General features: G+C 33.2%; 5 protein-coding genes across 15 annotated transcripts; 4 read left to right on the top strand and 1 right to left on the bottom strand.

The window, feature by feature from the left end:
- Positions 1-202: 202 nt before the first annotated feature.
- Positions 203-3,074, bottom strand: Orc2 (origin recognition complex subunit 2). The gene is made up of 9 exons (XM_083085187.1): positions 2,797-3,074; positions 2,545-2,619; positions 2,193-2,414; positions 1,831-2,111; positions 1,392-1,606; positions 1,177-1,309; positions 852-1,092; positions 546-776; positions 203-464 (listed from the first exon to the last, which is right to left on the bottom strand). The coding sequence occupies exons 1-9, from the start codon at positions 2,888-2,890 to the stop codon at positions 265-267; spliced, it is 1,692 nt and encodes a 563-aa protein (XP_082941313.1). The 5' UTR covers positions 2,891-3,074; the 3' UTR covers positions 203-264.
- Positions 3,075-4,115: 1,041 nt separating this feature from the next.
- Positions 4,116-5,538, top strand: LOC145963290 (uncharacterized). The gene is made up of 4 exons (XM_083085066.1): positions 4,116-4,535; positions 4,612-4,725; positions 4,806-4,962; positions 5,059-5,538. The coding sequence occupies exons 1-4, from the start codon at positions 4,212-4,214 to the stop codon at positions 5,244-5,246; spliced, it is 783 nt and encodes a 260-aa protein (XP_082941192.1). The 5' UTR covers positions 4,116-4,211; the 3' UTR covers positions 5,247-5,538.
- Positions 5,539-6,234: 696 nt separating this feature from the next.
- On the top strand, positions 6,235-17,065 carry Cnot4 (CCR4-NOT transcription complex subunit 4). Of its 11 annotated transcripts, none has more exons than XM_083085039.1 (16): positions 6,235-6,369; positions 8,477-8,558; positions 8,756-9,057; positions 9,179-9,320; positions 9,428-9,547; positions 9,727-9,992; positions 10,169-10,278; positions 10,451-11,107; positions 12,341-12,529; positions 12,860-13,206; positions 13,347-13,637; positions 13,910-14,174; positions 14,453-14,515; positions 14,613-14,872; positions 14,988-15,132; positions 15,208-17,065. In XM_083085039.1, the coding sequence occupies exons 3-16, from the start codon at positions 8,828-8,830 to the stop codon at positions 15,237-15,239; spliced, it is 3,117 nt and encodes a 1,038-aa protein (XP_082941165.1). In that variant the 5' UTR covers positions 6,235-6,369; positions 8,477-8,558; positions 8,756-8,827; the 3' UTR covers positions 15,240-17,065. The 11 variants fall into 11 exon arrangements, 10 of the variants coding, with proteins under 10 accessions (XP_082941165.1, XP_082941170.1, XP_082941171.1 ...); XM_083085044.1 differs by lacking the exon at positions 6,235-6,369 and adding an exon at positions 6,582-6,725; XM_083085045.1 differs by lacking the exon at positions 6,235-6,369 and adding an exon at positions 6,599-6,708.
- A 746-nt stretch (positions 17,066-17,811) lies between these two features.
- Positions 17,812-18,887, top strand: Pfdn6 (prefoldin 6). Its single transcript, XM_083085069.1, has 4 exons — positions 17,812-17,964; positions 18,085-18,154; positions 18,274-18,469; positions 18,539-18,887. The coding sequence occupies exons 1-4, from the start codon at positions 17,827-17,829 to the stop codon at positions 18,666-18,668; spliced, it is 534 nt and encodes a 177-aa protein (XP_082941195.1). The 5' UTR covers positions 17,812-17,826; the 3' UTR covers positions 18,669-18,887.
- Positions 18,888-19,085: 198 nt separating this feature from the next.
- On the top strand, positions 19,086-20,361 carry LOC145963294 (COMM domain-containing protein 2-like). The gene is made up of 5 exons (XM_083085070.1): positions 19,086-19,402; positions 19,486-19,563; positions 19,637-19,719; positions 19,783-19,956; positions 20,036-20,361. The coding sequence occupies exons 1-5, from the start codon at positions 19,336-19,338 to the stop codon at positions 20,240-20,242; spliced, it is 609 nt and encodes a 202-aa protein (XP_082941196.1). The 5' UTR covers positions 19,086-19,335; the 3' UTR covers positions 20,243-20,361.
- The last annotated feature ends 124 nt before the right edge of the window (positions 20,362-20,485 follow it).

Raw genomic sequence — 20,485 nt, 5'->3', positions numbered from 1 at the left:
AATTGATTCGAGGAGGAAGAAAGAGAAAAGAATGGGAATTGACGGTACAAACGGCGAGAAAGAAAATAAATCTAATAACATTTAACACAACTAATACGAATGAATTATTAAAATTGCAAGTTATTTAGTAATGTATAAATTAATAGTTTGATGACTAATTAAACTATAACTTGTCAGTTATTTCACAAATAAAAAAATCACATTAAAATATATTAAAATATATTTAAATCTGAATTTCACAAATTTATAAATTCATCAAATAAATTATGATCCGTGTTGCTCCACAAATTGTTTAAGGAGACCCTTATCTAGAGGTACGATAAGATGTTCAGCACCGTCAAACGCACGTTTAGTTCGTACTAACTTATGATCTACAAACTCGGTTAATTGTGCTCTTAATGCTAAATCAGAACTGACCAGAAACTGTTCGCGCGCTGCTCGATATAGATCCTTGAACAGCATTCCTAATTAGAACACATTATTAGATATTTGTCAGGCTAATTATTATGATACACAATTAATAGAATATATACATGGCTAATTACCTATGAAATTACTGCTACTATTGTTCAATTGATATTTAACGAGAATTAAATAAATCGCTCGAGCATTCGAGGTGAGGGAGAGGAAGACATTTTGAAGGGAAGATAAAGCGAGTCCACCGCTTTGTTGAACCAATAGCGAACTTTCAAATGCAGTTTCAGCTTGATATGGCAAAAATGTCGTCGCGTCCCACCAATAGAAATTAAATTTCGCTCGTTTAATATGATCCCAAACTGAAATAACAAATTTATAAAAACAACTAATGGTGAATCCAACTTGAATTTAGTATAAAAGTAAATGTAACTTACGTAACGGTGCATTGATATGATCGACAGACGCTATTATTCGAACATTGGAAATGGTTGCTAGACCAGCGAGAATGTTTTGAGCTTTACTCGAACGTAGCATTATTCCATCTATATTATGAATTATTAAATAGAGTCGATCATCTGGATTACTTTTCAAAATCTTTTCAATAAGTTTTAGACAGTCATTAGGATTTGTTGGACAATCTAAACCTAGTAAATTCACTATTATGTTATCGAGTATCTGAAATAGAATTTACAATTTAGATCTTTAAGATGTTGCTTTAATTAATAATACAAAAATATTACTTATGTATATTTTACTTACATCCTTTATCGACAAACTGGGAAAAAATCCATTTATAATCAATGTTGGATGATCGACTATAATTTCATTATGAAAATCATTAATTAAATTTCTTTTTGATCCTAGACCATGGATTAATAGACTGTAGCCTTCTCTACAATTTAATTTTAACAATTAAATTTTAAAATTTATAATTAAATTTCAAATTTAAAAAACCATACTTTTATAATACCTACTCCATTATAAATTGCCACATAGAAAAAAATGACTTATAATTTTCTGTTAATGAATAAATACGTTTCTTGTGTATTGTAGAAATATAACTTTGGGTTTTTAATAATTCATCTAATTTTTCTTCAGTAAGGCGAACATTTCGAAGCCTGTCTAATGTATGATCAGATGTAATTGTTTTTTCCAATTGTGATTCAAAATATTCATCAGTCTTTATATGCTTTAAAAGTTAAAAAAATATATGCAATTATATATATTATATATATGTGTGTGTGTGTGTACATAATATCAAAAATATTATGTATAACATGCTATATAAACACACACAACTCATACAAACTATACATACTTTACATACATGCACAATACTCATTAAAAAAGCTAAAAATTTTAATAAATATGTGTTTATAATTGATATATATAGTTTAATCAAATTCAACTTACATAATCTTTGTAGACAATAGATTTACATTCTCTTTTTGTCCTTCTAGGTGTACTTTGTACTTCACGTTTTGGTAAAGATTTCTGTAGTATACTTTGTTTGCCTCTTCTTCTACTATTATTTTCTTCTTCACTTTCATCAGAATTTTCACTATCTTTGCTTTCATTGGACTTCTCATCAGATTCGGAACTAATTTCTAAATCTGTGGGTATATATTCGCTATCCTCTGATACACTTTCACTATTCGAACTTACATCAGACGAACGTCGCTTTCTAGAGATTACTAAATGTAAGAAGAAAAAAATCAAAAAATGTACATCTTTTCATAACTTATACTAGGAGTTATTAAAAAAATGTTACTTACTTTTCATCTTAATATCTTCAGTGCCAGATTTCAAATTTTTATTTTCTAAACTTGCTACACTAATCTTTTCAAGAACAATTTTTAAAGTTGGGAGTGTTTTAATGCTTTTTGGAGTCTTAGATGTACGACATTGATTGGCTTTAAGCATCATACTATTCTTTTTAGTTGGTGTTTGAAATGTATATAATTTTCGTCCACTTATATCCTTTTCAGAAAATAATTCTAAGAAAGAAAAAGAAAGAGGAATACATTAAAAGATATACTATTAAATAAAAATGATAATGATATGAAAATATATATAAATAAATTGATATAAAATATAACAAAAATTTATAAAATCTGTATCAATTACCGAGTGGTTTTTGTACATTTTCTTTGATATCTTCAAACTGCTTTTCTACTTCAGTCTCCATTGTATCAATCAGTGCTATAAAATAAACACTATCTGTGACACATTCATATATAATTAACTAATTTGAAAAATAGTATAAAATATATAATATTAAAAAATATTAAACACACAGATTATAGAATGTATCTATGTCGAACTGTATAAAGATATTAAGAGAAATACATATAGTAAATTATATTAATATAATCTTACGAGAGCTGTCGCGGTTTTCCTCGAAGCTATCTTCCGTGTATTTCACGATAGCTTTTATTCGCGTAGATCTTCTCAAATTTCTGGGAGACGTCATATTTCACACAAGCACTGAATTTTCGTAGATGTAATTGAAATTCTTTACGTTTAATTATTAGGGAATCAAATATACATTATACATCACAAGATAAAAAGTTCACCCACTTGTTCTTTATTGCCGAAATTTCTCTGCACTAGTTACAATTCCTTTGTTTGGCGCCATTTATGAACTTTTTGAGGCTGATTTATATGTATGACTAATATTATTGACCGCATTCAGCAGACTCAACAGTTGGGCAACATTACTAGATTTTCCGATGTAATTCGACGCTGATTGGTCGGACCTGAAAGTAGAAACCAATCATGTTCGATTGCTACTTAGCGGTTGACTCCGCTGAATGCGGCCATTGGCCACATTCAGCGGACTCAACAGTTAGGCAACATTACTAGATTTTCCGATGTAACTCGACGCTGATTGGTCGGACCTGAAAGTAGAAACCAATTATATTCGATTGCTACTTAGCGGTTGAGTCCGTTGAATGCGGCCATTTATTTGTATAACTAAAAACTTTATCGAACGTACCGATTGGCTATCGAATAGAGAATTTCTAGAGTTTTTTGCAATAGCCAATAATGTGTATGACAAACGTGATGTCGCTGTAATCAAAAGTAAAGCCGACGGCACACGGTACGATTTCTCGTACTGGATTTGATAAGATTTAGTAAAATACTAAAAATGCACCAATCAGAATGCAGCATTTCTAATATTTTACTTAATCTTATCAAATCCAGTACGAAAAATTGTACCGTGTGCCGTAGGCTTAACTTTACATATTATGGCGTTTTCGAATCGTCGGGTTTGACTCGACCTGGGGTAATTTACTAGACGTCATTGACCAATCACAGCCATTCTTCTGAAGAATGTATGGTTGCATTCTTCAAAAGAATGGCTGTGATTGGTCAATGACGTCTAATAAATTACCCCGGGTCAGGTCAAACCCGACCATTCGAAAACGTCGTTACTTTCGCAATTGTAATCAGCCTTAAGCCCCTTGCGCAATGCTAGGCAACAAGCAATAGAAATAAGGAATAGAAACTATTCACCAATAAATACGCGGAAAATATTCGCCAATAGGAGCAGAGAATAGATACTATTTCTGTTCTTATTGGCTGTGTTCCAAAATTCACTGCCAGTACTGAAAATCTATAGTGTACGTCACGTAAACTATAGATTTTCAGTACTGGCAGTGAATTTTGGAACGCAGCCATTGCCTGTTGCCTAACATTGTGCAAGGGGCTTTGATCTATCAGCTGTTGCACGGCATGCATGGGCATGCAATCATACGTGTTGGAAAAAAACGTATATACATACAAATATAATGGATTCTATTAGTGATTCGGTAACGAAATTAAATACACAATTGAATAAATCTATGGTGTTGATGGAAGACGCTGTAGATACTCCGTCTCAAAACCATAAACGTAAATCTATTACAATCAATACAGAAACGCAACCACCTAGTGCAACTAATAGTCCTGTTGTTAAATCACGTAAGAGTATCTTGAAAAAATCTGACAAATCGTTCGACGGAGATTCAACGAACAATGGAGATGTTGAAATAAATGGTAGTACTGAAGAATTAAACAATGTAACATCTCAAAGATTATCGTCATCTATCTCAGTTTCACCAAGACCACGTACCGTAAGGCGATCATTAATTATATTCTTAATTACATTTAATAAATTATATAGGAATTATATCTTTCTACATCTTTTAGCTTCAAGAAATAGCTGAGAAAGAAATGCTGGAAGAAGAAAATATATGCTGTACATTTAATCTGGAGGATATATCCGATAGCGAAGACATTTGGATCATGGATCTTCCCAGATCAGTAAGTTATAGTAATAAAATATTATACAATTTTTCTTAATGCGTTAAGATATCAAGAATACAAATCTTGTTTTTACATAGATAGATCCGCAAGAACTTTGTGGTCAAATGATATCCTTAGAAGATAAATCAAAATTTAAAATCAGAGACGAACGATATTGTATGGTTGCGCAAAATACAAGCTACAATGTTACATGTGTTTTTAATAGTGAGAAGACGTCACACGTGTATAAGACTGGTAACTTACTTCATTTAATAGGAATTCAAAAAGAAGGAATATTGCATGTTTTTTCTTTATATATTATGTATTAATTTTTTAATATTTCCTATATAGTAAATATCAAGCCAGCTGGTGTATTATCTATAAGGAAGAAGTTATCTGGAGCACCGGACATAAAGCCGGTATCTGTAGAAAACTTTGGTGTGCAGTTCCCTAATTTAAAAACAAGACACCCATTGTTTGGTGTTATTCGCGAACGTAAGAAGAAATCGAGAAAACATAGCGTATCCAAAATAAACTAGCAATATAATAAAACGCGAAAGAATGTTATTTACAAAAATTCTCGTATCAAATCTCATTTTAGACATGATTGTGTAAAAAAAAATGAGGTATTTGATACAAGAATATTTGTAAATGCAAGAATTTTCACTTTTTCGCTATAATGACTGCAAACACTTGTATCTTTATGAACACATTCGTCTTGCAAACACAAATCATACGATAAAGACATATTCAGTGTATTAGAATAAAACATTAATTATATTAAGTATTCTATATATAAAGAATATATGCAATAAACTGTATTTATATATATTGAGCCGTTTAAGTAAGATTACGTTAAATTTCTCAGTGTTCAATTTTTCTTTCTTCGAATCACTGCTAAATATCTCTGAGAGATTTTTCATCATATAAATTTTTAACAATTCTTAAACAAAGAAATATAACGCTCTTTACAGCCAGTACATATTGCGATGAATCTTAATCATTTGGAAATTTGTCAGAAATATTAATTTATTTCTCCACTGTTAGGCCGATATTACATTTGTCGTACGACAAATTTTTTAAGCACATTGATTGGCTGCGGGATAATTTTTTGAATCTTTAGAAACTTTCTATCCCGCAGCCAATCAATGTGCTTAAAAAATTTGTCGTACGACAAATGTAATATTAGCCTTATACGAGTTACTTTAAAAAATTAAAATCGATGTAAATTTTCAGGATACATTTATTTTTTCAACTATAAAAAGAGAGGTTACGAACACTTGGGTACTGCGCAGACTCGCGTTACAAAGTTTCCGGATATCGGGCAAATGCAAACTGCAAAGACCCTCGTGTTTCGCATCTGACAAAGGTAAAAAAAAAACATACATGAATTTGTCTCGCGCAAGATAACAATGTTAATCTTCAAATATATAAAATGTAATACCAGCAAATTTATTTGCCTTATTATTTATTACTTATCGTATCTTTTTATTTAGTGACTTATTTTAGTGACACTCCGCGACGTCTAGTGACAGACCACGGAATAACGATGCGTAAATCCGCTCGTGCGCATACCCAACCACATAAATCCCGGGACAGTAGAATACTGTAAAAAAATTTCCCAGTAAAGAGAGAGAATTGTTAGTGGAAAAGTCGAGACGAGTAAGTAAATGGAGGAGGACCCACGCGATATATAAATATATATATATATATGTACACACATGTACACATTATATATACATATATGTAATAATAAATATATAAACATATATGTGTATATATATATATATATATGTGTGTATGCGCGCGCGCGTGTGTGAGTGTGTGTATGTATATACATTTATACATATATATATGTGTATATATATTTAGTGCTGTTTGGAAGCGATGCGCGTGCGAACTCGGTGAAAATTCTGTCGACGAGAATTTTTTCACGAAATTCGAGAAATCGTGAGAGCGACGAATATTTCGTTGGAAGCTGTCTCGCGATTGAGGATTAAGGTTAACGTCAGCACAGGGTAATATGCCGAAGTTTCGAACAACCCCTCTGGCGGATGGATCGTAAAATCTCGAGTGACGTTCGCGGCAGCTAACAGCCGTTCTATTCCTCGTCGTCGTTGTCGTCATCATCACCACCACCACCATCATCATCATCATCATCATCATCATCATTATCATCATCGTCGTCGTTCGCGCTAAAAGTGTGCTTAGTGTGCGTTTACATAAATGGAAAACTGAATCAGTCCCGTCCGCGCCGCGTCGTCGCGTATATATCGAGTTCGGACGATCATCCCTCGGAAAGTGTCGAGAGGGACACGGAGATAGATGCGTGTGGGGGAGAGAAATCGACAACGAGGATCGAAACGGACAATCTCTCCTTCTCAAATGTAATAGAAAGAGAGACGGTGCGATTGGCGGTGGCGGTAGCGGTAGTGGTAGCGGTAGTGATACGCGATAGCGATCCATCTCTGTCGTTCTTGTCGCGTCGACACCGTTCGCACACAATCCTCCCTACCACCATCCTCCCTCCCTGTCATCCTCCTTCCGTCTGTCCCTCTCAGCCGCTCGCTCTCTTTCCTCTCTACCTCGCCCCGTCCCTTGCCCTTCCATCGCGTATCCCTCTTTCCTCTTCCCCTTGAGATTCGCGTCGCGAAAGACCGTCGTCCTTGCGTACTCGCGTATACGCTAGCAACCGAGAGAAGGTACCGAGAGGCGGAATTTACGTGTCATGCCCCACCACGCCGGTCATCCGCGACAGATTTTCGCGTAGGTCTCTATTATGGCGTAGCCAGCGAACTGTCTCACTCGCACCCGTTTGACGTTTCTCGCTGGGTCTCTCGCGGACGCCACCAACAGCTGTTTCGTCCGATCATCGCCCTCTCGGTTCGCGTTTCGTCGTATACGAGACGGAGAGAGGAAAGGAGAAGAGGGAGACGGAGAGACACGCGAGAAAAGGAGAGAGAAACTGTGATCCTTTCCCTGTGCAAAATACTGTGTGCGTGCACGGAAATCTCTTTTCCCCTCCGATTATCGTCGACGACCTCAACGTCACGGAACGTACGGAACGGAGAAGAAATTCTCGTCGTCTTGGACGAGGACGAGGACGTGGACGTGTCATCGTTATCGTGCGCGTAGGGCGTCGCGCGAGATTCACGGCTCGTGTGTAATTGTGCGAGAATTCCGGGGTATGTCTCCTTTGTTCGTTGCATCTCTCGCGATGTTGCCTCTCTTTTTCTCCGTCCTTCTCTTTATTCTCCGCTCTTTTTCTCTCTCTTTCCAATCTGACAGCTCCTGTCAAAACGGAACTCGTGGTCGTGACCTGTCGTCGCCCTCTTATCACCGTCTCGCGTGCGCGCTTTTTACGTTTTATTTCTCTCGTTTCTCTTTCTCTCTCGCTCTCGAGCGTATACCTGTTTCAAATCAAACGGGAAAAGTACGATTGGCAGCGAGTACGAGGAAAGGAGACGTCGGGTTTTACTTTGAAAATGACTTTTAAACGTTTCGCTCGCTCGTCTATCTTTTGCGTCGCGAGAAAAAGTACCGTACTCGTCCACGTTTACGCTACGTCGCCCCCCACGACCGATAGCAACAGCGGGTAGAATGTTTAGGTTGTCGCGCGATTCGTCGTCACGGGAGGATCGAAATGTCACTCGCCGAATATTTTACGACTGAATAAAAACCAGCCGTTCGCCGCGATTTTCTCCCCGATACGCGTGGCCTAAATACAATTCGATAGTTGACAACCTGCTGGTGCGATGCTCTGTTTCAGATTGGAAAGAGGTAGCAGTGTGTAAGAGGAAGTCGCGAGCACTGTCAATTACTTAAAACCAGGGAAGTGGCAACTTTTCGTTGTAAGTAGAATTTGCGCGACATATCTAGATTCGTGATACGAAAAATTTTATAAACTTATAATTGTACATGTATGCGTGTGTTTATAACAATCGATGGAAAAAAATTGTAGCTTTCGAATTCAGTAACATAATTAAATATCGATATATTTATTTATATCTCTCTTTTCGACCTTAAGATTGCTATTTTTCATTTACAGACTTTGGCGCTTAGCTAAATATTCGTGATTTGTGTCTGCTATCTTGCGACATTTACAAGATTGGCAACAAGGATGTCAGTATTGAATCAAAGCGGAGAGGACGCGATAGAATGCCCTCTATGTATGGAACCTTTGGAGGTGGACGATCTGAATTTCTTCCCCTGCACCTGTGGGTATCAAATATGTCGTTTTTGTTGGCACAGAATTCGTACCGACGAGAACGGTTTGTGTCCCGCGTGTCGGAAGGCCTATTCTGAAAATCCGGCTGATTTTAAACCCCTTACTAAGGAAGAAATAGCAAGGTATTTAGAAATAATTTAATTATTTATATATTATTTAATGTTTTGTTATACATATTATATTTTAATTGAAAAAGTATAATGATTTTGCTCTAAATCTATCTCTCTTACTCTGTTTTTTTAGGTTGAAAGCTGAGAAGAGATTAAAAGATCAACAACGGAAGCAGAAAGTTACAGAAAATCGGAAACATCTAGCAAATGTGAGAGTAGTACAAAAAAATTTAGTTTTTGTAGTAGGATTACCAATGCGATTAGCAGATGCAGATGTGAGTATATTTTTCGTGACTTGACTCTCTACGATATTGGCGTAGATCTCTGGAAATATCGTCTTTTAAGAGAAAATAAAGAGATTATGATATCTTGCATGCTTTAGGTTTTAAAGAAACACGAATATTTTGGAAAATTTGGGAAGATACACAAAGTTGTAATTAATCAGAGCACTTCCTACGCAGGGTCTCAAGGCCCCAGTGCTTCGGCTTATGTTACTTATCAAGTGAGTTATTTAATACCTCTTTTTATCTTTCTCTCCCTTTCCCTCTCCCTTCCTCCTCTCTTTTTTTATCTTCTTCTCTAGTAGTATTTAAATTCTGATTTTTATCTCTACTTTTATGGATACTTGTAACATAATTTTATAATTTATGTATATAATGATCATTTTTGTACATTATTTAGCGTCAAGAGGATGCGCTACGTGCTATAGAGGCTGTGAATAACATTGTTGTGGATGGACGGACAATAAAAACATCATTGGGAACGACAAAGTATTGTTCGCATTTTATGCGTAACCAAGCCTGTCCGAAGCCAGAATGCATGTACCTGCACGATCTTGGGGACCAGGAGGCATCATTTACAAAGGAAGAGATGCATCAGGGAAAACATCAAGAATACGAACGCAAGCTTGTGCAATCGTTACATGCACATGTATCTTCGGTGCAACGGTACAAAGTTTATTTTGGCACAACCAAATAATGTGATTTCTTGGAATTGTGTACATGTTTTATGTACATGAAAATCTAATTTAATTTTTTTTAGTAATCTATTTTTTTTTTATTTTTTAGTAATCTTTTTTTAATAATTTTTATATATATATATATATATATGTATATACATGTAGGAAACCGACACCATCACCACCTGTAACAGGCAGTATTGTTAGGGAAAGCGGAACTGTAAATTCACAAACTAAAGAAGCATGGCCTTCGTTACAGCCGGGACAAACAAATAGTGAGTCTTTCTAAATAGTTTACAAAAGTCAGAAATGTATTCTTTTGAAGTATAAATATTATTGAATAAAAAGAAATGGATACGATAATCAAATCGTGAATACAAAATTTTGTAAACTTGTAGAATTTTGATTTAATTATTATCTATAATAATACTCTGTGTGTGTGTTTAGGCACACAAACCAATTGTAAAGAAGTATCATCTGTGCAAACAACTTCGCAACATAACAACGTAACGAGTGGAAGCGGAACGGTAGTTCAACAAAGTCATATATCCTCTGGGATGTCCACACATCAACAAAATAACAATAATAAGGGTGAAAGTGGTGTGGGTGTACGACGGGGTAAAAGTAATAGCGAGAGTAAGGCACAGGCAGCTCGTAATAAACATAAAAATAGTCAAAACAAGGAGAAACACGGTAGTCGTACGACATCGCGGTCCGAATCGAATTCAATCAACACACAGAGTAGTTCACAGTCACAAATCACCGGACAGAAGGACATTAGAAACTTTTCCGCTGATACAAACAGTGAAATATTACAAAAATTAGGTAACAAGTGTAAAATGGAACAGCAACAACAGCAGCAACAGCCACAGTCGCAACAAATTAGCAAAACATCAAAATTAGTTCAATCGCAGTCTCACGAGATTAAAGTAAACGGTACGTTACAAAACGGGGAACGTCGACATTCGGATAGTGAAACGGATCATCAGCGCGAAGGTAGCACGCCAACGAGTACAATCTCAAGCACAGAAGACTCGAATGTAAATCATCAAGCTGAACATTTGGCTGAATCGAGCGAAGAAAACAGTGGTGCTGTTCTTTTGGGTGAGTTCCTCATGTTGATGATTATCGTGATTATCTCTTTACATATCATTTTCACAGAAAGAAAATTGTACAAAATGTAAAATTCTTCTGTTTAAACAGAATACCAAAAAAAAGTTGCGGAATCAATTTCACTCATATAACTTGTGTGATTACAATATTATATGTTATACACTTGGCGAACAATAATTGTTTTTGGATTAATTAGGAAATATTTTAATATAAAATATGAGAGAATTATATTTTTGACTACTTGATGTTGACACAGATGAATAATTATATTTTTAACAATGCCATATTACATTAACAAAGCGTATACATTGTATGTATTTTTCATTAAAATTTATTATCCTAATCTACAGTAGAATTTGGAAGTATCTATTATATAATACTTTATTAGGAAAGAATTCTATATTTTTCTTTAAAGAATGCATTTTTTTTTTTTTGTAAAAAGTATTTCTAATTTTTTCATTTTCTCTCTCTCTCTCTCTCTCTCTCTCTCTCTCTCTCTCTCTCTCTCTCTCTCTCTCTCTCTCTCTCTCCCCTCTTTGTAGTTTTGAAATTATTCGAAATTTGTTATTGCAAATCAGAGTCAATTGTATTAATAACATACTAATGTATCCAATGAAAATTAATTATCTCTTGATAACACAATGTCAATAATATGTTTCTATTAAGTTAGGAGTAATTACAACTTATTGTTGTAGAGACATTACATTTATTTATTCTTTGCATTAAAGATATATGTATCATTTGTTTGCGGCAAATAATAACAAATAATTTTAATTAAATGATGTGATCAAGGTGTCTTGCGATTATATTTGAATACTGTAAAGTAATATATTGAGCAGTATATGCCAAAATAAAGAGAACTCTGAAAAAACAGCAGTAGCTGGTTTTTTTTTCTTTTTTTCTTTTTCTTTCTTTTTTTTCTACACTAAATTTTATTCCTTTTAAGTTACGATGAGAAATAAATGCTGATATACATATCAATTGTTTAATGAATTCAATGATTGATATATATTATATTTTTCCAGATTATATTTAGATATACTTTTATCTAGATATGTTTTATTATTAAAAGAAATGTATAATTTACTTGATACGAAACGAGTTTATAAATGTGCTTGTTAGAAAAAATAATTTGAATAGCTGTTTATTCTGGCATTATAAAAATATAGAAATGATTTTGATTACTCGTCGTGTAGTGTAGAGATTTTTGCGCATCATCTGTAGGTTCGTCTCCAGCTAGCACAAATTCATCACAATGTGCCAATCAACCACCACCACCAGGATTACACAATGGATCTCAAATGCAACTCAACCATCGGTCAATCTTTCAGCCAGACAATAACAGTTTCTTTAGTTCAAACACCTTCCAGAAAATATCAACTACAACCTCAATGCCATCCAATTCCCTTACAGGCATGTATACTAACATAAGTTCTTTTTTATTATATAGAATTTACTTTGCTATTAAATATAGTTGTAATTGTTATTTTTTAATGGTGTTGAACAAACAAAAATCTTAAAAGAGACAATGTTTTATTTTCTTCAGAAAAGCGCTATTGAGCCTTGGAACAAAAATCTTAAAAGAGACAATGTTTTATTTTCTTCAGAAAAACGCTATTGAGCCTTGGAGTTGGAAGTTTTATCTAGTCACTCTTATCTGCATATATTTATACAATACTGTAACTAGTTGAACTATCATTGAATGAATGAATGAATTATCATTGAATTTTATTTGATGTGCAGCAAACACAAATCTGGATTGGACGAGTACGGGAGTGGCTTCGATACCCGACTCTTTACCCACAGTTCATTCTAGCGAAGATTGGCAAGCGGCTTTCGGCTTTCAACCCGAACCCACTCGAACGAATCACCTTATATCAAAATCCAGCCCATCTGAATCGCCGAACGTAACATTCAATTCCGAAGGTTTTGTTGACGAGGAGGTTTACATAAATGCACCATATAATACTACTACACTCACGGAATCATCATCTAATACCTTCACGCCTAATTTACTTGTAAATTCACCTGCATCTAAGTTTATGGCAGACTTTCAACAAAATTCATTACAACAAAGGCTTAATATGCAAGTGAGTAAAATAATAATAAAATTTTCGAATTGTATGTCTCAAATATAATACGAGATGTTTTTTATATATGCAAGATTTTTTGATCCAAGAGAAAAATGATGATTCAATAGATTACTAACATTATATATACAATTTTTAAGGCGCAACAGAATCAAGAAAATTGCGAATACATAAAGCAAAATGGCCATGCTACAATAGAGGAAGTTCGAAATCATCGTGATGCAGGATCAGATGTGAAAGCCGACGATGATTTAGGTTTCGATCCTTTTCACGAGACGCAGAAGGCATTAGCTGAACTTATGGAAAATGAAATGCAGATACAACAGCAGAGGATATTTCAACAGCAGCAACAACAAAGAGAACGAGAGGAGCAAACTAGGGTGCAGCATCAACAAACTCTCGCAAGCCTTGGCCAGCAACATTTTCCACAAGTAAATATTTTGCAAGTTGAACACATTCTTATGTGTGTCTCAAAAATTGCATGTGAATAGGTTTCTCGTTTTTTTTTAACAGTATATTATTAATAAAATACATTATATATCATAAAATTCGGTAAAATATTTTAGAAGAATGTCTTATATACTAATAATATTAATTTAGCTAATAATAATAATAATATTAATATTAACTAATAATATCAATTACTTTGCATAATACGCATATAAATATTAAATAAAATTTATGGAAATAAATATTCTTTTAGGTTGCGCACATAGCACACTTGCAGCAACAAGCTCAGCACTTGCAAAATCTTCAAGTGCTTCAATCGCATTCCCTTCTGTCTCGTCTTCCACAAAATCTCTTACAAAGCGGCGCGCAGAGTCCTGCACAAGGCACCGTAACAACTAACAGTTTAGGACAACGTAGTCGCCTTCCGCCACCGGGTTTTCTTGGTTCTACGCCAAATCACATGAATTCATTTGGTCTCGGTATACCACGTCCAGCACCAACGAATAGCGCCCTCTCTGGTTAGTGTTTCTCCAATTTTTCCAGGCATCAGGAATCATAGTGCACAGTGCGTGAAGTTTACATACGTATACGATAATCTATCGTAATCGAAGATATAGTCGTAGACGAAGATAAGTTGTCGATCTATCCGCGAATTTCCATGATATAATTTTACGAAAATCTATATACGAATTCAATTAGGTAAAGTGAGTCACGAAAAGTGCCAATTATATCCGTGGATTAAGATTGACGGAATGTCGCTATTCGTGATTTATTGGGTTCAGTGTTTTGTTCGCAGGTGCGCAACCGCCCCAACAGAGTGCATATCTTCCCAATGGAAGCCCACTTCTCAACACACAAAGTAATAACTTATCTTTCATTTTTTAATCTTTCAAGTATTCGAGAATATTTTTCTTACGTATCTCTTGTATTCTTAATATTCAATCGATTTATTACAGATATCGGCAAGTGCACAACTGACGCGGTCTATACTCTGAAAGATTGGTGTGAAATTAACAATCAGCAACAACAACAGCAGCAATTCCATCATCAAGCTTTGCACCAGAAGGGGTGGAATAATTTCGGACCTATCGCAGACTGGACTTCGATCGATCCGGCTATAGTTACCTCATCTAGACCACTTCCATTCCAAACTACCAGTACGTGGCAGTTTCCCCACATTCATCCATCTCACACTGTAGCTCATAATGCGCAACAGGTACGGAACTTTATATGTTTAATATATTTTTAGCAGTTCAAATTTATTAGTCATCATAATTGTGAATATTAACAGCGTGTTAATATTACAAATATAAAAAAAAATTCACATGCAGGAACAGAACGCATCTGCTCAGCATTGGGCGATGCAACCACCTCCTGGCTTCGCTGCACCCACGACCGCAGGACAATTAAATCCACAGCCAAGCGCGACCGCACAACCACACACCAAGCTCATCTCTGCAGGGTCAGAAATTGAAAGTAAGTTGATCGCGACAAAGTTCCATACACAAATTAAAAAATTCCTTTATAATTATCATATCGCGAGATATATAGAATGTTTATATTGCAGATCTATAAGTATGTGAGGCGAACGAATCGAGGCGTCGTAATGTTTCCGGATGTGACAAGATCAAATCCAGCAAATGAATGGAAAAAAAGCGACAGTCGATAATGTACGTTTTCCTAACACTCTTCTATATCTCAACGTTTTATTTTAAATCATTTATTTGTGCGAGTATTTACTCGAATAAAATATCAGAATAATATGAGTTGATACATACTCTCACATGATGTAAGCGAAGATTATATGTCAATAGTCAATATACATATTTCTTTCACAGTATTACGACTATTATCTGAGTTATAGCAAAATTTATTATATTTCAAAGTCTCCGACTTTATTATTATAAACAAAGTTCATGTAGGATCTGAAAAATTAAATGAATGAATGATGATTAAGAAATTAAGGAATGATCACAATATTTTTGCAACTGCAATTCCTCTTTCTCAATCTTCATTACCGAAATATTTTTTACTTTACAGTACATATTAAAATAGAAAAACGATATATATATATATATATATATATATATATATATATATATATATATATTCTGTATCCAAAATTGATTATTAAAATATTTAGAATAAAAAAATAATTAAAAAGTGCAAATATAATGAAGTTTCCATTGTTTGCTATCTGTCATGGTTAAAAAATATGTTTTAAACTACAAACTTTATATTTCAAAGCTTTGTCACTATATTAAAACAAAATTGTTTTTGTATCGTTATTTAATGGAATCGAGTTTTTCTATTTTAAGATTATTGAAATTACATGCCGCGCATGCGCATTTCCTTTATTTTGAGATTATTCCTTAATCCATGTTTCATTATTCTTATAAGGTATTCGTGCAGAATGAAAATATTGTCTTTTGTTCATTTTTTTTATTCTAACATAGTCATACGATAAATATGAGAAAAATAAAATAGCAGTGCAAGAAGAGAATCCCTATTGAAAGAAAAACGATTGATTTGGAAGAAGAAATTTTTAAAATAGAAAACATTGGCTATAGTATGCTATATTACGCGTTATCCTATACATATTTTTTGCTGTTTTATAATATTGATTCTATTGTATTAAAATATGATTTATATATTTGTTCAAATTTTAAAAAGCCAGAATCTTTCCTTTTTATCATTAGCATGATAAAACACGTAATACAAGTAATTAATGTCATGTTCCAGTAAAAGCACATGAAATTTCATTATCTTTGCATATAACTTTTCCACAGGTCATGCATTGGAATTTCTCTCTCTCTTTTTTTTCTTTCTTCTAAGGATCAAATCTGCTATTAAAAAAAAAGGAAAGTTAGATTTGTCAAAATTTCATAATTAATAATTATTTTAATGTAAAATATTTTATGGTGAATGTTAAATCGAATATCCAAGTCAGTTTATATAGAAAAAAATTATCCTGTCCTCACAGAAAAACAATTACGATATCTCTGCGGATAAAGCTATTGATTTATTATTATATATCGATGTTAACGAAAGGAAAACTACAAAGACGGCTGTCTGAAAAAAAATCAACGACGGAACATGTATTTTATTCACGAATATAAAGCGAAATAGAAAAAAAGATATAAGCGGAATATTAATATACGATGTATGATGAACGATACAAACGCCTGAATGATGTACCACGATGTACATACGACGCGAATTATGTTGAATGAAAATTATTCCTGGCAAGTGATATTAAATACATACTTGCCGTTTTAAAAGCGAATAGAGAAAAAAGAACGTCACATATAATACAAGAGAACGAGAGAATGAGATAATAAAATTATAATTATAAAATTTAATTCAGTATAAGGTAATCGAGAAATATACGATAATGCGCAATGAAAAATTCCTATGAATTCTCTTTTCGCCTTTTCTCATGCATTCCTTATAAATTTTTTTTTCCATTTACCAGTTAGTTTGATTGAAATTTTATTGATTCCAATAGCTTTTTCTTATTCTATTTGTATATAAATAATGTAGCGATACCATTAACAATAAGTAAAATAGACATTGATATAATTATTCAGTGATAAGTCAACAAAGTAGTAAAGAGGCTCGAGAAACAAATACGTATTTCAAAGTAAAATTATAAAAATTATTCGAGCTCGTTTATTATGTTGTCTATTTTCGTTGCAACCCGTTTTGTTAATTTATTCTAATTTATTCTAAGTCACATGATCTATTATCATGTGTTTCAAAAGTTGGACAGAACTTGAATCTAAAATTGTTCTCTCAGTAAACTAAAGTTAGATTATATATAATTCAATAAACGCAGCCGCGTATATATATGTTTGATTGCACGAAATACATAATGCATATAATTACATTAAAAATTTGCTCCAATTTTCGACTACTGTATTTTCTACTGTCGTAATTGTTATAATTAAACCGTAATATATACGTACGTTTAAAATTATCTTTTTCATAAAAATTGACATTTAATTTTCAAAGATATAGTTAATATTGACTTTATATATACAACTATTAATGTAACTAATATGTCCACATTTCGTTGTATTTTTCTCTAGAATGCATGCGTCATATATAGAATGTTCTGAAATTATTAGAATTAATTTAATTTGCGACATACACCTTGTATATACACTGATGCCGAGTGAATTGCATGTCCGCTCTGAAGCAGTGACCTATCGAGATATATCGATTCATAAAATTTCGAGATGCAGAATCGAAAGGCAGGCACTAATTTGGTTATGTTTTATCGCGAGATTAAGCATATACACACGAGTAAGTAATACGAGTCTCTTACGAATTTTCGGAATTATTGCATTAAACCTTCTGACAGTTTATAAAATTACGTCGTTTCGTTAAAATTACAATATTCTGCGTAATAATTAAATCTTCTAGGTAATTATAATGGAGGAGATGCAAAAGAAGCTTCAGACTGAAGCTGACACATTAAGACAGATTCATAAAGGTAAAGAAACATTTGTAATTCTTTGTTTTTTATTTTATTTTTTTTTTATTTTTCTTAATTTACATAGGTTACTTCACTTTTATTACATTATTTTTATATATATCAATTCGCATTTGCAGAATATAATAAAGTGCTGAATCAAAGACGACAATTGGATGGACAGTTGAATGAGAATATTATGGTAAAGGAAGAATTGGAACTCTTGAAGGAAGAGAACGACGTATTTAAATTAATAGGGCCTGTGCTTGTGAAACAGGATCTGTACGAAGCTAAACAAAATGTTGACAAACGTATCGATTATATTAAAGCTGAATTGTAAGTTTTGTCGATCAGAATTAAATTTTTGCATTTAACCAGATTTATTTATAAAGATGAATTTCTCAGGAACCGAGTAGATGGATTGATGTCTACCTTAGACAAGAAACTGGACACACAAAAAGATATAATAGACAAATTACAACGTGCATTTCAGCAAGCTCAAATTAAATCCTCGATAAACCAACCAAAATCATAATGTCATACAAACACCAACTTTGCAGAATTATCAGTTATTAATATGTAATGATAAGCATTTAAATAACATTGTTTTATATTAACAAAGTTGCTATATGATAGTGATTTCTCATTTTGTTCATTTGCGCTTCTATAAAATAATCGTTGATGCGTTTTTTACATTAAGAGTGTTTAATTGCAATTTATGTTGTAAATTAAAAATGACATGTAAACTGCAAAATATTCTTTCTTTAAAATCATGCATTCTTGTATTGATTAATAAAATAATTGATTTTCTAATAAGTATGTGGGTTGACAATAATATAATTTTCTTTTTCCGATGGAATTTATGTACAGAATTATTTAAAATTGCAAAGTTATAAAGGCACTAAGGGTGCATTCACACCTTGACAGAAAAGCAAAAGCCAATCAGAACTCGCGCTGATAGTCATAATTTCTACTTTTTACCTATCTAATCATTTGCTCACAAACTACTTATTATCAGCGCGAGTTCTGATTGGCTTTTGCTTTCTGCTTTTGTGCCAAGGTGTGAATGCGCCCTAAGTGCACTTGTCAACATGGCGACGTAAAGTACCGCCTGTCTTGAAAGAATTGTCGGATAGATCGCTCATTTCTATTGATATTTGTTTTGATATAAGTTTTTAATTAGTGAATAACATCTAAGAAAAATGCTATTAACATTAAAGCCAGACCACAAGAAGCATATATTGTTCCTTACCGGACAATCGCCGCCAGGTATACAAGTTCTATCTATGTGACGAGTGAAAACTTGTTTTCACACAGAAAAATTTTCCAAGATGAAAATTTGTTCTTTGTAGTATTACAGGACTTTTGCAAATTAGCTGTAGATTATCTACAAAAGGGACCGAATGTTAAAGTATATAACGCTGCTGCTCGTAAGTTGTTTTAATTGTTGTAACTGTTAAACAATATATGCAATTGTAATACAAGTGTATATACTCATTTCAGAGAAGTTAAATGTCGAGTTAAATGCAATCAAGAATTCAGTGGAAGGTCTAGTTAATCTCTTGCTAGAAAGTTGCAAATATAAGGTAAGATCTGTTAGTGGTACTAAATCATAAGTACAGCATAGTATATTTAAAATTATTTTATAGTTAAGCGCAGAGGATTTCCGGGATTCTGTGATCGCATTAGGTTTTACGGAGGAAAAGGAAGCAATACTTAGTAAATTATACAGCATTAAAAAAGACGAGATTTCAAATACATTAGAAGAGATTGGATTTAAATTGTCCAAATATCATGATATGGAATGGAGATTTGAAGTACAGGTATTAGCATAACTTATATTTTACAGTATATTTTATTTTCCTAGTTTATTTTATAATTAAATTATACATTGCATTATAGACTGCATCGAGATCTCTCTTGAAACAAGTCGCACCACTCATCACTCTAGATTTATCACTCAAAAATCCTGATACTTTGGATGAGATTGAACACATTTTGCTACAAACTGATCCTACTAATCTGCTCCATATAACTCAAGAGCTAGAGGAAGCGCTACAAGAATGTCGTAATTTACATATTCGGAGGATTTCAAGGGCGGTAAAATGAGGTTTCCTGTGATTTGCATAATTATATATTCAATGCAATAAATACATAATATAACATGTAAACATATGTCAATGTTTGTTTGAGATTAAATAGAAAAATTTTAACTTGTAAGAAAAGTATTAATTTAGTTCTCAATTATTTAAATTACATTTATCATTGGTATCCATCAAGTTTCACTTCAGTCAAATTATCCTAAATAATAACTGACAGTAATCATACATATGCGACACATGCATACATTAT

This window comes from Camponotus vicinus, unplaced genomic scaffold (genome assembly GCF_025532165.1).
Source record: "Camponotus vicinus isolate PSW18456_S1 unplaced genomic scaffold, iyCamVici1.0 SCAF_12, whole genome shotgun sequence".
Lineage (NCBI taxonomy): Eukaryota > Metazoa > Arthropoda > Insecta > Hymenoptera > Formicidae > Camponotus > Camponotus vicinus.
This window is presented reverse-complemented; position numbering and strand designations above follow the sequence as displayed.